Source organism: Eurytemora carolleeae, unplaced genomic scaffold (genome assembly GCF_000591075.1).
Source record: "Eurytemora carolleeae unplaced genomic scaffold, Eaff_2.0 scaffold1017, whole genome shotgun sequence".
NCBI lineage: Eukaryota > Metazoa > Arthropoda > Copepoda > Calanoida > Temoridae > Eurytemora > Eurytemora carolleeae.
In genome coordinates, this window is record NW_019396902.1 from 70,592 (window position 1) to 87,853 (window position 17,262).

Consider the following 17,262-nt stretch of genomic DNA (forward strand, 5'->3'; position numbering starts at 1 on the left):
TTCTTATTCTAAGATACAGAGCAATGAACATAAATCCTTTGTCCGAAATAATGAAAGTTAGCTCAGTATCAGAGAAATAATAATTCTCGGACAGAGAAGAGACGATTCATCTTACTCAGGGTAGGGTTTACAATAGGAAGATAAACCCAGAAACTAATAGAAGTTAAGCAAGGGAAAACATGTTGTAAAGCCTGTCAGAAGAAAATATGCTAGCTACAGATTAATTAGGTTCTGAGCATAATTACATAGTTACGACCTTGTAATAACGAATTAAAACATAATAATTACATAAACGAATCCTAGAGGAATAAAAAGAAAATTACATAAAAAGAATATTTACCAACTGTATTAAAGACGTTGAGAGTGTTGAACAAGAATGGTTTCCTACGGTGGGACGGAGGAACTATCAGAAATGTTGTCACATTGTTTTCTCTAAATTATAAAAGTTTATAAAATATAATTTTTTTTGCTAATTTTTTTATGCAACATTGAACCTGAGATATAAAAACTTTTCAGAATATAAAGAAACTACTTCGAATACTTTTTTTAAATTAAGATTTTAAGGAAGCTTCTTTTTAAAACTGTGCCCCTGAGCATTTCTAAATATATATTACTCGTACAATTACAAATTACAAAAAGCTTAGAAACATTTCTTAATTACAGGGTTACCCACAAAGGATGAGACCAAAACCTAGATATAACAATGTGAAGGTGAAATTGGATCCCTTGATTATAGTCTTTTTATGATTTACAAAATTATTTCCAAACGAACAGAAAAAAGTTTACAGTTGCAAGGAACCCAGAAGGTCAGAAACTAGACTGAATAACTTCCGTACAGTCGTCTCACCCCTTGTGGGTGACCCTGTAAAATAAAGAACGAAGACGACGATCATGTCAGGGTTTGTTGGTTCCTACTGTACCTAAGATACTGGTTCCTTGTATGTCCTAGACCAGGTTCCACCTGATATTCTCCTCGAAGGTTCTCCAGGGTGCTCTGGGTTATGTGAACGCGCCTGAAAAAAAAAATTCCAAAATGCAACCGAAAAAAACTTAAACTGTTTCAGGATAGAATAAAATAAAATGTTGGATGAGGCATGGTTGAAAGTTTTGAAAGGTTTGATCTTTACTCTTCTCTGGAACACTTTACTCATTTAATTTATTCTCCTGAATCTAATCTATCATCTTTCTGCAATAATTCCCCCTCACCTTCAATACATTGTTTTTCTAACTATCAGGGGGGTAGAAAATATATTAAAAAGTCAAAAATGTACCAAAAACTAAAATTTTTGTTTCGACAGCTACAGATTGGAGTCTCCAACTTCCAACTTAATAATACTAATAATAATAATAATGATAGTAATAATAATAATAATATTAATAATAATTACCCCGGAATACCCCCTGCTTCCATATTGTTTGCAAGAGTGACGTCATTGGACCAAACATCGTACTGCCATTTTCTGAGTCCCAGAACTCCACAGAGTACTCGACCGGAGTGTAAACCAACTCTCATGTTCAGTTCAACCTCTGTAGCCTCAACAACAGACCTGGAGAACAATATTTGTTATGAAACGTTATATTTTAGAAAAACTTAAATTTTTGAAACCATTTTTATTCTTGAATATTTATTAATGGAAGGTGTGGATTGTGGAAGGTAAAAAGGGGATTTTTAGAGAAAAACATAATTAAGCTAATAAAGAAGATCCTTTAGAAGATCTTTTATCAGTTCGCTAGTTCCGGAGAAGAGTAAATTCTTTTAATCCCGAATCTAAAGTCTAAAAGTCTAATTAAACACATCATGAAAAAGCTGGACTGTACGATTATATTCTTTAGGACATAGTGTAATGTCACGTGGGATGGGGAAGAGGGCATTATTCCCTCCGGATTCAATTTCAGGAAGAAATTGTAGTTTCATAAAAGATTATATTGGCGAACTTGGAAATAAATAGTTTTTTCTCTCTCTCCAGGATCAGGAACAAATAGAGAGGAAGAAATATGTTACTGGAGAAATCTTGATATAAAAAAATAAATAATATTTGAAAACAAATAAATCATATTTTAGATTAGAAATGTTCAGCAAAGGATTTATTTCTCTCTCTTCATTCACATTTCAGAGTCAAAGCAAAGTAGAATAAACGATTTTTGAATTGTTATTTGATGGTTTTGAGGATTTTAAACAGTAGTAAAGTAGTAATCTCTGTTTGAATGTCCGAACATAACCGATTTGCCTCAAATTTTGATTTGACAACTTGGTAGAACCAAAGGGAATTTCGTAGTATGGTTTAAAAATATTAAGTTGAGTGGGTTGACTTTTATAGGAAAAATATAGTTTCCAGTGGCCGAATTTAAAGAATTTGAGCGGCGGTTTAAATTGAAGCCGCGGCTTAAATATGGTTGGTTCCACTTAAAATTGTATCAAATGTTTCAAGATTTAAGCCGGCGCTTAATTTAAACCGGGTTTTGGCAGATTTAAACCCCGGCTCAAATTCTTTAAATTCCATCTCAGGTTAAGCTGGGTTCCCAAGCTAGTATTGAACAATAAAACCACTGACAATTTTAATTTGTTAAAAACCAGTCATAAAAACATTATTTGGGTCAGCTCTACAAATAAGAAAGCCAAGAAAAACATTCAAATATAATCTATATAATTTCCCAAGTTGCGGAACAGTGGTGTTTGTAAAGAAATATTTACAATCTAAAATTTACAGGAATATAAGCTTTTTTACGAAAGAGTTTTTTTTTAGCAGAATTAGCATAATTTGTAGAGTATTGTTTATGAATCTTAACTAAAGAACTCTGATATTGATATAAAAAATTGGTGTCTAGAAATACGGAAATCCTCTTTTTGGTGCTAAACTTTTTGTAAGAGAACAATAATATAGGACATTTCTTGCAAGTTGCACACCCTTTTAGGCAAAATATATAATATTTGATTTCTTAAGATCTTAAATTTTGCTGTAGTTAAAAAGTGTTTATTTTGGTCTCATATTGGAGAGTTTTGTTTGCTTCCTGATTTTTTTTATAAACCTACCGATGCGGAACGGTTTAAAACAATGCTTAAACAGCAAACATATAATAATTTAAGGTTGTTATAGATTTCAATACTTTCTAATATACCAGAGGTTAAGCTGAAAGGAAATGTCACTTACAGCCGAAAACGATTAACATCTGTATCCTTTAAACGTATAATTGAATAATAATTGAAAATAATCTCCGCTTTTCAAGTAAAGATTCATTAGAGGGCTGATGTTGTATATCCAGGATATAAGTTAGGAGAGGGCTGTTGTTGTATATCCAGGATATAAGTTAGGAGAGGGTTGATGTTGTATATCCAGGATACAAGTTAGGAGAGGGTTGATGTTGTATATCCAGGATACAAGTTAGGAGAGGGCTGATGTTGTATATCCAGAATATAAGTTAGGAGAGGGTTGATGTTGTATATCCAGAATATAAGTTAGGAGAGGGTTGATGTTGTATATCCAGGATATAAGTTAGGAGAGGGTTGATGTTGTATATCCAGGATACAAGTTAGGAGAGGGTTGATGTTGTATATCCAGGATATAAGTTAGGAGAGGGTTGATGTTGTATATCCAGGATATAAGTTAGGAAAGGGCTGATGTTGTATATCCGGGATATAAGTTAGGAGATAGTTGGTGTGGTATATCCGGGATATAAGTTAGGAGATAGTTGGTGTGGTATATCCAGGATACAAGTTAGGAGATAGTTGGTGTGGTATATCCAGGATATAAGTTAGGAGATAGTTGGCGTGGTATATCCAGGATACAAGTTAGGAGAGGGTTGATGTTGTATATCCGGGATATAAGTTAGGAGATAATTGGTGTGGTATATCCAGGATACAAGTTAGGAGAGGGTTGATGTTGTATATCCAGGATACAAGTTAGGAGAGGGCTGATGTTGTATATCCAGAATATAAGTTAACCTTAAACAAACCTTTCCCGTCCCCTCTCTAGCTCCTTCTCCTTAAACAAACCTTCTCCGTCCCCTCTCTATCTCCTATCCCTTAAACAAACCTTCCCCGTCCCCTCTCTAGCTCCTCTCCCTCAAACAAACCTTCCCCGTCCCCTCTCTAGCTCCTACTCCTTAAACAAACCTTCCCCGTCCCCTCTCCAGCTCCTATCCCTTACACAAACCTTCCCCGTCTCCTCTCTATCTCCTATCCCTTAAATAAACCTTCCCCGGCCCCTCTCTAGCTCCTATCCCTTAAACAAACCTTTCCTCTTCTACCGTTTCTCATGAACCCTTTAATCAATGTAAATGAGTTTTGTTCTTTACAAAATATTCTTTACAATTAGAAAAAAAATTTGGAATTGAAAAATGAGTTTATTTTCATTTCATGAATTCCCATATTAAAGGGACACCTGCGTTTGATTTTTATTCGTTTCTTCCCCTCCCTCCCTCTACATTATTTAAATAAAAGTGAAAGTATCATTCTAAAATGAGTCATAATAAAAACCTCGGAAGTATATTGGAGTTAGCTTTGGTCTTCCTGGAGTCCCAAATAAAGAAATTTCTCATCAAATCTGGATTTTACAAGGAAGAAAAAAGCAGGGAATAAAAAGAAAAAAAACAACATGAAGGAAGAGGGTCTATTATCAATCCTTTATTATATTCTAATTAACCAAACTCCAATACATTGCCAATCCTTCATTATATTCTAATTAACCAAACTCCAATACATTGCCAATCCTTCATTATATTCTAATTAACCAAACTCCAATACATTGCCAATCCTTCATTATATTCTAATTAACCAAACTCCAATACATTGCCAATCCTTCATTATATTCTAATTAACCAAACTCCAATACATTGCCAATCCTTCATTATATTCTAATTAACCAAACTCCAATACATTGCCAATCCTTCATTATATTCTAATTAACCAAACTCCAATACATTGCCAATCCTTCATTATATTCTAATTAACCAAACTCCAATACATTGCCAATCCTTCATTATATTCTAATTAACCAAACTCCAATACATTGCCAATCCTTCATTATATTCTAATTAACCAAACTCCAATACATTGCCAATCCTTCATTATATTCTAATTAACCAAACTCCAATACATTGCCAATCCTTCATTATATTCTAATTAACCAAACTCCAATACATTGCCAATCCTTCATTATATTCTAATTAACCAAACTCCAATACATTGCCAATCCTTCATTATATTCTAATTAACCAAACTCCAATACATTGCCAATCCTTCATTATATTCTAATTAACCAAACTCCAATACATTGCCAATCCTTCATTATATTCTAATTAACCAAACTCCAATACATTGCCAATCCTTCATTATATTCTAATTAACCAAACTCCAATACATTGCCAATCCTTCATTATATTCTAATTAACCAAACTCCAATACATTGCCAATCCTTCATTATATTCTAATTAACCAAACTCCAATGCATTGCCAATCCTCCTTTGTTTTATCCAACCTAAAAACTTATCTCCATTATTATATAACATATATTGCCCTGCTGAATGCTTCTGGTCAGAGAAGAAAAGGCCCAGCAAACTTTTTAATAGAGTTTCAGTTGCAGGGTATCTTAGTTTTGTATAATAGAGATAGGTTATTTACACTCATTTATAGAGATCAAATTAAAGAGTTTTTGAAAGTTGCAATTAATCAATTAGTAGTGACCAGTAAATCCATTAAAACATAATTAAGAGATATTATAGCAGCTTGAAAACCCGGCTTTGACCGGAAACTAGACAATAAACATCAACCTAGTTAATTTGGAATTATTTAACCAAGAATTTCATAAGATTACTTCTTTACATATGTAGATAACTGGATGGTATGCAACAATTTGAATAAAAATGCTTAACTTTAAAGTAGACTGGTAGTCTATCTATCATATTTATCTAGATTTATATTCAAATTTTCTGTACAAAAGATTTTGATATATATCATCAGCCAGGTTATAAAACGGTTTTTCAATTTCATGATTCTTTGCAGAAATATCAACTAGAAAGTATCACTCATTAATACATAATTTATTTAATTATGGTTTGTTCATTATATAAACCATCTTTCATATCTGGCAACCCCTCCCACTTGTTGAGATAAATAGGTGACACAAAACTTACATTTGCGAGCTGGTCAAACCGGCCGAACAGTTCGTTGAGTAGGCGGACAAGGTCCTGGGCTGTACACTGGGAGGACAAGGTTGTGAAACCAACTATATCAGCAAACAGGATACTGAAATATATCCAAAAAACCTTTTTTAACACAGCTCAGATTGGAAAATAGAGAATTTTAGAAGCAATTTGCAAAATATAATGAGGCAATAAAAAGGGAAAAAGTAAAGTTTAAAATTAGAAAAGCAGTTTCATTAGTTTTGCATTTATTTCCTTGATTTCACTGAAAGAACAAGAACCGTTCTTGTTCATATAGACAAAGGTTATAAAGGGTGTAGTTGTAAATCAGACATGTCACTCAATAAATCTTGAACTTGAAATCACGTCTACATTCCCATAAAGTGTATTGTGTTCCTTCCATATATTGTATATCATTATAAGTAAATACCATCCTAATTATTTTACAGTATTATTGTCTACAGTATTATCATATTACTAATATATCTGATAATCCTTAATAAATATTTCTATTCATTTATTCATTAATCATTGTCTTTATTTACCGTTCCTCCACTCTCCATTCTTACATTCATTTATTATATTTCTTATGTATACACTTTACAGCACATTGTAAATGTAACAATGTTACACAAAGTTTCTTTACGTAATCATTTGATTTAGTTTTACTGTAGTCGCAGGTTTAAAGTTTAATTTAATAAGAAACAAACAAAAAACATGTAGATAGATTCATGCAAGGTACTAATGCAAGGAAAGTTATTTCAGAGGTGTACACATTTTTTGTACTGCAGTGTACGGTCTTTGGGCGGAAAAGTAAACATAAGACGGATGTCAAAGCCTGACATGGAATCAAGTTTCACAAAAATAATCAATGAAATAATCTGGTCATAGGAAACTATTATGTGAATTTTCAAAATTATCAAAATTCAATGCTTTTATCCTCCTCGGATACTAAACGAACACTGATGCATCTATTCTTGTTTACAAATTCCGCCCAGAGAGAACTGGTTTCAATATGTGCGCAAAGTATACGCAACTGCAATTAACTTTCCTTGCATTAGTACCTTGGATTCATGTATCTTATATCCGGCCAGGGCCCAGGGTGTGTAAAAACCATGTAGATAGATTCATGTATCTTATATCCGGCCAGGGCTCAGGGTGTGTAAAAAAATTGTACACTTAACATTATTTACAAGGCAACGGGGGGAAAAAAAATCAAAATTTTCATTTTCACTTTTTTTCGTGCAAGTTTTCTGGATTGTATGATAAGAGACAAATCTTTCATTATCCAAACTGTTACGTATGAAGACTCTTATCCCTCCCCCCTTTCCCTTTTTCCNCTAAATATGTCTTATTGATTGCATGACACGTAAATTAAGGGAACCCATGGAACGAAGACAAAAACTTGAAAAATGTATTTCTACTCCATATCCCACCCCCTCTCCTCCCTTGTTCTCCAGGTACCCTTGTAACCTACCCCCTAGCTCCGACATTGAAAATATGCTCCTCAGGTGATTTATTCTCAGCTAATGCGACGGCACATTAAGTAAACCTATTACTTAAATTAATGATACAATTTTACTTTAAATTTCATTGCATGGGAGGTTAAAGGGAGGACCAGGATTTGTGGTAGATATCAGAAGTGGGTGTGGTAAATATTAACGACAGAGTAGGGGTGGCAGAAGGAAAAGAGTTCGTGTGGTAAATTTATTTAGAAAGGAACAAGGTGTGGTTTGTTTGTTTAGGAGTTAAATAGGTGTGGTAAATGTATTGAGGAGAGAAGGGTGTGTGGTAAATATGTTCAGCAGAGAAGGTTGTCTGGTAAATGCATTGAGGAGAGAAGAGTGTGTTGTAAATGTATTGAGGAGAGAAGGATGTGTGGTAAATTTATTGAGGAGAGAATGGTGTGTGGTAAATTTATTGAGGAGAGAATGGTGTGTGGTAAATTTATTGAGGAGAGAATGGTGTGTGGTAAATTTATTGAGGAGAGAATGGTGTGTGGTAAATTTATTGAGGAGAGAATGGTGTGTGGTAAATTTATTGAGGAGAGAATGGTGTGTGGTAAATTTATTGAGGAGAGAATGGTGTGTGGTAAATTTATTGAGGAGAGAATGGTGTGTGGTAAATTTATTGAGGAGAGAATGGTGTGTGGTAAATTTATTGAGGAGAGAATGGTGTGTGGTAAATTTATTGAGGAGAGAATGGTGTGTGGTAAATTTATTGAGGAGAGAATGGTGTGTGGTAAATTTATTGAGGAGAGAATGGTGTGTGGTAAATTTATTGAGGAGAGAATGGTGTGTGGTAAATTTATTGAGGAGAGAATGGTGTGTGGTAAATTTATTGAGGAGAGAATGGTGTGTGGTAAATTTATTGAGGAGAGAATGGTGTGTGGTAAATTTATTGAGGAGAGAATGGTGTGTGGTAAATTTATTGAGGAGAGAATGGTGTGTGGTAAATTTATTGAGGAGAGAATGGTGTGTGGTAAATTTATTGAGGAGAGAATGGTGTGTGGTAAATTTATTGAGGAGAGAATGGTGTGTGGTAAATTTATTGAGAAGANTAAGAAAAATGCTCTCATAAAATGTACAAAAATATTGTCAATATTGTAAAAATAATAATTTTCTTCTAATATCAGTTGAAATATTTTGACACATTTAATATTATTTCCGGTTGCTCAAATATTATTCTCCAACCTCAGGTTGCGTTTTTTTTTATTTCTTTATCTTTAGCTTCAGGGGTTAAATATGTATAAACAAGTGTTGTAGAGCTTTAAACTAAATATTTTGAATTCTAGAGACGATAAGTGTGTTTTTTTTTGGGGTTGATAAATTCCAAGAGAAAACCGGCCTTGTTTTGTTTATAATCAAGTTATAAAGAATTTCTGTTGTATGCGTGAGAATAAGTATTTTTGATGATAAAATGAAATATAAGCATTCTCATCTGTTCAGAATATAGAACAAGGTCTTAAAGGGAAATAGTTAACGTAATTTTACTTCCGGAACAACCGTACCCTTTACACCTTTGATGAAGATATTTTTGCTTTCCTCCAAAAAGTGATAATTTGCACTCGCTGCAATTCAAGAAAGAGGCTGACACAAGTTTATAATGCAAGGAAAGTTAATAGCGGTCGCGTATACTCTGCGTACATATTGTAACCAGTTCTCTCTGGGCGGAATTTGTAAACAAGAATAGATACATCAGTGTTCGTTTTTGGATATTTTGGAAATATCCTAATTTTTTTGGAGAAAATCCGGGAACCAATCAAAACATTATAGCACACGTGCTATAATATACAGCTAATTTAACTTTTCATTATGAAATTCACAATGAAGTGAAGAAGAATGAAGTACACAATAGTTTCATAATATGAATCTTGAATCTTTGATAGCACTCTTTTATTGAAATACCACTTAAATCTTTATTAACAGTCCCTTTAAATTTGCTCTGTGTTTAATTATATTATAAACAAAAAATCTAGAATATTTATCATATGACATCAAAGTATATCAATTGTTTAAAGCAATTTCTATGTCAAAAGTACGTAAAGGTGCATCTCCCCAAAAGCACGTGTTTTAACAAGAGTGCATAATGTTGAAAACGTGATAAAAAGGCAATCCTGTTATTTGCGAACAAGCTGATTAACTTTTATAGGAGGTGGGATGGAGAGAGAGGGGGTTCACGACAATCTCATATTTGAAATGAACTCTAACCCGACAAAAATATGATTATATCTTTAAAAATCTGCACAATGAGATTTACATTCTGGAAAATGTCAGTGTTTAGTTTATGAAGAAGTGAAAAAAATATATTTTAGTTGAAAAATATTTATTCTTTGTAATTAATCATTTCAGTGGTGAAATTATGTCTATTTATTATTCAGAATTAGGGGCGATAGATTTTTACGATTCCACTTCTCCACTGCAGAAAGGAATTGAATCTTTGCCACAAATTCTGATATTCTAATTCCTATATCTTTAGAACCTGATGCCAATACATTAGATATTTTAGATCATAAATTCTGTTAGATCAAATAATCTAAGTTTAAAATATTAAAGGTATACACCATCAGGTTTAAAGATATAGGCAATAGAATATTTCGTGGCAAAGACTTAGTTCCTTTAAGGTAAATGCAAGCAAGAGAAAAATATTCTTTAAAATACAACACAATGTTCGTATTAAAACTCGGAATTCAGAACTCGAAAAATGATTTTTAAGTTTAAAAATTGTCCCAAAAAACTAATTTTTTGGGCCATAAATCAAACAATTTTGTGAATTAATAAAAAAAAACAGTATTTACCAGCTTCAGGCGCATCTTTTGACATGATCGAAATGTTAAAAAGATTTAGAATTTTTTTAGGGACTTTTTAATCTTTTAAAATGCCTAAATATCAATAGACTAAATATCATAGGTACCTATGAGCCTGATTATCGACATTTTTTTTAAATGTCTAAATATCAATAGACTAAATATCATAGGTTTTACATGATATTCGACATAAAAACGCTTGTTTTTATAAGCACCTGCACATTACATCTCAGATAGAGTAGGTTGAATTCTTAAACATAGACAAAAATCAACCTTAATCAGCATTGTAATTTATTTACCTGACGTTCTCATGTCGTTGAATATAGATCTTATGAAATTGTCCCTCGACAGGCGACATGATGTCTCCCTTCATCTCGACAGCGACATGCTGGGGTAGGACAGACAGCAACAGTCGCTCCTATAACATTAATGTCGGCTTCAGTTTAAAGTGTGCAAAGTAAAGTGCCTTGATAATTATATTTTTTCCCCATTCTTTAAAAAAAAAATACGGCAGTTTTCTGAATTTTTCCCCACATTTAACAATCAAAGTTGCATAAGGTTGGAAATAAAAATATAAGCTATATGAACATTTATCTACATGCTAGTGTACGATCAATAAAACTACAACATTTCTTTCTTGGGCTTTTACATTTGTGAACATTTTTTTAGATAAAGTTTACTGAAAATTACCAACTTTTAAATTTAAATGTTAATTAATCATTTTTTTTAAATCATCAGCAGCAGTTTAAATACTGACAAGTTTAAACAAAAATTCCGGTTTCTTAATTTGTAAATATTTTTCCTAATTAAATATTTCTTTATGCTAATCTAAAATTTAAGTTTATATTAATCAAAATGGAGGAAAAGGGGAAAAATCGGTGGGAGGGAGAGATGAAAACAAAGTATGGATTGGGGAACACATTTGTACTTTAGTACAGCTCTGGGAAACTTTTTGGAGAGTGAAGTGAATCTAAAAGAGAATTATTTAAATTCTCGCAATATCAGATCTTTTATTGAGGAGAACCCCTCTCTCTCCTCATAGTTCTAGACTAGTATCCGTCCCCTCCTAATAGTAAATAAGTAAATCTAGGATAAAATAAATCTATAAATCTAGCAAATAAGTAAATCTAGGATAGAATAAATCTATAAATCTAGTAAATAAGTAAATCTTGGATAGAATAAATCTATAAATCTAGTAAATAAGTAAATCTAGGATAAAATAAATCTAAAAATCTATAAAAACAAGTAATCTGGAAACATTGAAATCCCCTCAAAATTAAAAATCCAAGAAAGCTTGTTATTGAATCTTAAAACTAAAAACTTTTTCATTAACCTTAATATTCATGAACAGCAAAAGCTGGTCAAGTTTTTACTGAAAGCCAATTTTTGATGGCTTTGTTTACTCTTTTATACAAACTAAACATTCTTCTATTTCTGTTTCATTTTATTATTGTTTTTCTAACAAAAATTATAAAATATAAAATGAGTTGTGGTGTTCATTCTTAATTCAGACACATTTTAATATATCTGGACACCTTGTAGACACATTTTAGTATAGTTGGACACCTTGTAGACACATTTTAATATATTTGGACACCTTGTAGACACATTTTAATATAGTTGGACACCTTGTAGACACATTTAAATATAGTTGAACACCTTGTAGACACAACTTAATATATTTGGACACCATGTAAACACATTTTAATATAGTTGGACACCTTGTAGACACAACTTAATATATTTGGACACCTTGTAGACACATTTTAATATAGTTGGACACCTTGTAGACACAACTTAATATATTTGGACACCATGTAAACACAACTTAATATATTTGGACACCTTGTAGACACAACTTAATATAGTTGGACACCTTGTAGACACATTTCAATATAGTTGGACACCTGTAAACACAACTTAATATATTTGGACACCTTGTAGACACATTTCAATATATTGGACACCTTGTAGACACATTTCAATATAGTTGGACACCTTGTAGACACATTTTAATATAGTTGGACACCATGTAGACACAACTTAATATATTTGGACACCTTGTAGACACATTTCAATATAATTGGACACCTTGTAGACACAACTTAATACAGTTGGACACCATGTAGACACAACTTAATATATTTGGACACATGTAGACACAACTTAATATATTTGGACACCATGTAGACAGAACTTAATATATTTAGACACCGTGTAGACACAACTTGATATATTTAGACACCATGTAGACACAACTTAATATATTTAGACACCATGTAGACACAGACACCGTGTAGACACAACTTAATATATTTTGACATTATGTAGACACAACTTAATAGATTTGGACACCATGTAGACAAAACTTAATATATTTGGACACCATGTAGACACAACTTAATATATTTGGACACCTTGTAGACACATTTTAGTATAGTTGGACACCTTGTAGACACATTTTAATATATTTGGACACCTTGTAGACAAAACTTAATATATTTGGACACCATGTAGACACAACTTAATATATTTGGACACCATGTGGGCCCATCTTGACATATTACCATTTGTATTTGGTCAAGACCACTAAATTGTAACAAGATTAATCTACTGGAGGAACAGGAGGGGAATTATTTTTTAACAAATTTATAAAATATAATTGTTTTATGTATTTGCAATCTAGTTTATTAATCATGGAAAATTAACCATAATCGTCATGATTTTTGCAAAATAGATTAATTTATTCGACAGTATTCACCCCTGTTAATCCAGTAATGGAGCCTGTTTTTAGTTCCATTTACTCGAAACTAGCTAAATAAGGAATAATTTGTTCCATACAAATACACATGATTTGGTAAAGCTTGGGTACTATGCAACAAAATACAATAAAAGTAAGTTTAAAGTAAAAACTGAACGAACTATTTAGCGTCTCAAGTAAAGTCATCTTAATATAAATTATCTATCTATTCCTCTATCTATCCTACCGTTTTCCTAACTCTTCACTTTTGAACCCCCCCTCCCACCCTCAACCACAATATCAATAAAAACACCCTTTCCCTTCGAATATTATGACCTCGAGACTCCTTGGTATCTATAACCTCCACCCTAACCAGTTCCCTGTTAGTGTATAAAATTATATTATATTCCTGTATAGAAGGCATAATTGAATGAACCCAACTTCAAAGACGGTAATGTTCCACTAGATATTCAACCCTTTTAAGGAATTGAGTCTTTGCCACAAACTCTGATTTTCTAATCACAATATCTTTGCCACCCAATGTCGTAGACCTTAGATATTTCAAACTATTAATTCTTTTAAAATATCAAAGTTTTACGCTAATCAGATAACACAGATATTGGGGTTAGCAACAGTTGAGTTTGTGACAAAGACTCAATTTCTTTAGTTCTTTTTTACATCTTCAACCATAGCTAGTATCTATATTCTTATTTTTCAGTTTTGTTTTTGCCAAAAGGAACTTTAATAATGAAAATGATTAATAAAGTATAAAGTGAAACTGTTAAAACTGTTATTAGACCATTTCTTTTCTTTCATCCTGATCAACAGATAAATAATATGTCTTTTCTTTCATCCTGATCAACAGATAAATAATATTTCTTTTCTTTCATCCTGATCAACAGATAAATAATATGTCTTTTCTTTCATCCTGATCAACAGATAAATAATATTTCTTTTCTTTCATCCTGATCAACAGATATTATATTTCTTTTCTTTCATCCTGATCAACAGATAAATAATATTTCATTTCCACTTTTTAACACCCTTTACTACCTTCTTCAATTTTCTATTTTATTTGCGGATTTTTAAAAACATTTTCAATTTAGTTTTCTCCTGTCTTAAAATGTTTGCCAGGGAAAACCATGTTAAGGAAGGAAAAAAACTATCCTTTAATTTGTTAGTTTCCCATTTTCATTTTACCAATCTTATTGAACATTTAAACTCCTTTTTACCCCCCCCCCCCCCTGCTTACCAATTTCTCATTCTCATCCTCCATATCCAGTCTAGCAGCAATACAGTCCCTGGTATCTAGGAAAGCTCTTCTCTGTCCCTCCTCTGTCAGGTTGTGTATAAAGAGTCCGACCAGATTCACCGACAAGAAGACCAGTAGGTTTGCAGCCAGCTGCTGCCATCTATCCACCAGGGAGGTGTGGTGCTCCACCAGGGAGATGCTCACGATGGTGTGGATACCAGCCAGGAGGAGGGAGAAGGAGGTTGCAATCCAACTCCTAGATATATTAGAGATTAGGATTCAGATACAGGTTCAAGTAGGATCTCGGATACACAAAATAGAGAAGTATACAAAATGGATAAAGATAAAGATGCAGGATGGAAAATGGATCATCATGATAAGAGAGATAAATGTAGGTTCAGGGTTAATAAGAGAGATAATTAGAGATACAGGATGCATAGGTGAGATCAGTAAAAGGTATAGGATGAATAGGGGAGATAAATAGAGATACATGATGGAGGCTGAATGAGGGAGAGGTAAGTACGGGTGACAAATAAGGGCATTAAACAGAGACTGGTAATAAAGTTAAATGTTGTTACAGGGGGGAATTTATAAATGGAATCATAAATTATTAAATTTGAATAAATAAATAAATATTAAAACAACATGATTTATTCATGCATAAACTAAAGGTGTGAAGAAACCTTACAAGTCTGGATAATACTAAAGGAATATTGAATTATATTATGATAATTAAAACTAGGTTTTTTACCATTTAAGTCTGGCATGAAAAAGGTTTTATTCAGTATCAAGTATGATATCAGAGTCTAGTATGCCAGAAGAAGATTTTAAACCTGTCTGTGAGAATCTGTCAGCTGTCACTTTTGTCTGTTTTTGACATTTATGGTTCCACCCCTTCAGACTCTTCAGACAGATAGATAAAGGGATGGGATAGAAGGTGGAGTAATAAAAGGGGGATGGGATCAAAATGCAAAAATGTGTTTTAAAATGGAAAGAAAAAGCACGTAATAAATGGAGTGGAAAATTAGAGACAAGGATAACACAATGGGATGGAGCGTAGGGCGAGGGGTGTATAAAAAAGATTAAACCATTTCGTGTTTATGAACAAGACAGAACAATAAAATAAAATTTCTTCAATAGTAGAATTTGTTTAGTTTGTGAAAGAATGTAGGTTCAGGTAAGGACGTAATGCAAGGAAAGTTAATTGCAGTTGCGTATACTCTGCGTACATATTGAAACCAGTTCTCTCTGGGCGGAATTTGTAAACAAGAATAGATGCCTCAGTGTTCGTTTAGTATCCGAGGAGGTTAGAAGCATTGAGTTTTGATAATTTTGATAATTCACATAATAGTTTCCTATGACCAGAATATTTCATTGATTATTTATGTGAAAGATGGATCCCATGTCAGGCTTCGACATCCGTCTTGTGTTTACATTACCGCCCAGTGACAGTACACTGCAGTAAAAAAGATGCGTACACCTCTGAAATAACTTGCATTAAATCCTTGGGTTTAGGTATGTCTAAACATTTCAAGAAAAGTTTAGTTTTATTACCCCACACACCTCTAGACGCTACAAGGAACAAACGTGTTAAAAACTTGTTTTAATGTCGGCCGTATATCTTAATCCTGTCATGCCATTTTGGGAGTAAAACCGCGAGATGAACTCAAGAATTATCCTTTAGCGTTTAGGTCTGGTTATCTCTCAATAGGCTTTCAGGAACCACAATTTTGACACACTTTTTGCGTCATAAGTCCTGTGGCGGTGCAAGGTATTTTTGCGTCATCCTTTAACGTTCACTATTTTGCATAGATTCCTGCTGCGAAGCATGAACCGTTTTTGCGTCAGTTTAACCCAGCAGCTATTCTTTTGTCCGTGTTAATTCTGCGTACATTATACGCATATTTTTCAAGGCGCTCTTGCATAAAAATGCCCACTTGTATAATGTTTGAATGAATATAAAGGTTCTCTATTCACTTGAATGCATCACGTCATTTTAAATTCAGACCTTGCTTGTTTAAACATTATAAGCTCATTGCGTACTAGAAATAATAAAACCTTTTTATTTGTCTTTACACGGTATACAATATATATACAATGTACATACAGTATGTCAGTGATTTTTTACTCCTTAAAAATTTTTGTATAGCAGATATATCAATTTGCAAGAAATTAATTGACAGAAAATGAGACAATTCGAATAATGATGGTAAGGGGAAGGTTAAGACCGAAAACATCCAAAAACGTTAAAAGTATAAAAATGTATTTTTTCTTCAATTTTTCGTTTTTCACCTGAACGTTTTGGAGTCAATGTTTTTTTAAGCTTCGGACGTATACATATTATATAAAGGATAACAAGGAGTTGGGATTGAATAATATGTGAAAACTATGAAGGACAAGGGGTGAAGAGAACTCGATATAACAAGGAAAAGAGGGAGGGANACATGAGGGAAAGAAAAGAGGTGATAGAAAGGATGAATAAAAATTTAGAAAGCAGAGGTTAAAATAAAATGGAAGGGAGCTGAACGGTAACCACTTGCCGCACAAATTCGAATTTAATCTTTAAAAATATCTTTGCAACGATCTTTGATATTTTAAACTATGAATTGTTATACATCTAAAAGTATAAAGGAATTGAGTCTTTGCCACAAACTTAAATTTTCTAATCCATATATCTATGGAACCTGATGTTGTAGACTTTTTATATTTCAAACTAAGATAATTTTATGCAACAGAATTCATAGGCTAAAATATCTAAGGTCTACGACATTGGGTTGCAGAGATATAGGAATTAGAAAATCAGAGTTTGTGTCAAAGACTCAATTC

General features: G+C 32.7%; 1 protein-coding gene across 1 annotated transcript in view; it reads right to left on the reverse strand.

Annotated features, from left to right (window-relative positions):
• The window catches only part of LOC111709929 (adenylate cyclase type 1), a gene marked incomplete at its 3' end in the record, with an annotated part of 71,467 nt that overhangs the window by 20,198 nt on the left and 34,007 nt on the right, over window positions 1-17,262 (reverse strand). The window contains exons 5-10 of the mRNA XM_023483897.1: window positions 14,437-14,692; window positions 10,744-10,862; window positions 6,098-6,241; window positions 1,389-1,547; window positions 921-1,013; window positions 341-432 (exon numbers count right to left, since the gene is read on the reverse strand). Of these exons, the coding sequence (XP_023339665.1) occupies window positions 341-432; window positions 921-1,013; window positions 1,389-1,547; window positions 6,098-6,241; window positions 10,744-10,862; window positions 14,437-14,692 (863 nt within the window). The remainder of the gene's footprint in view (window positions 1-340; window positions 433-920; window positions 1,014-1,388; window positions 1,548-6,097; window positions 6,242-10,743; window positions 10,863-14,436; window positions 14,693-17,262) is intronic.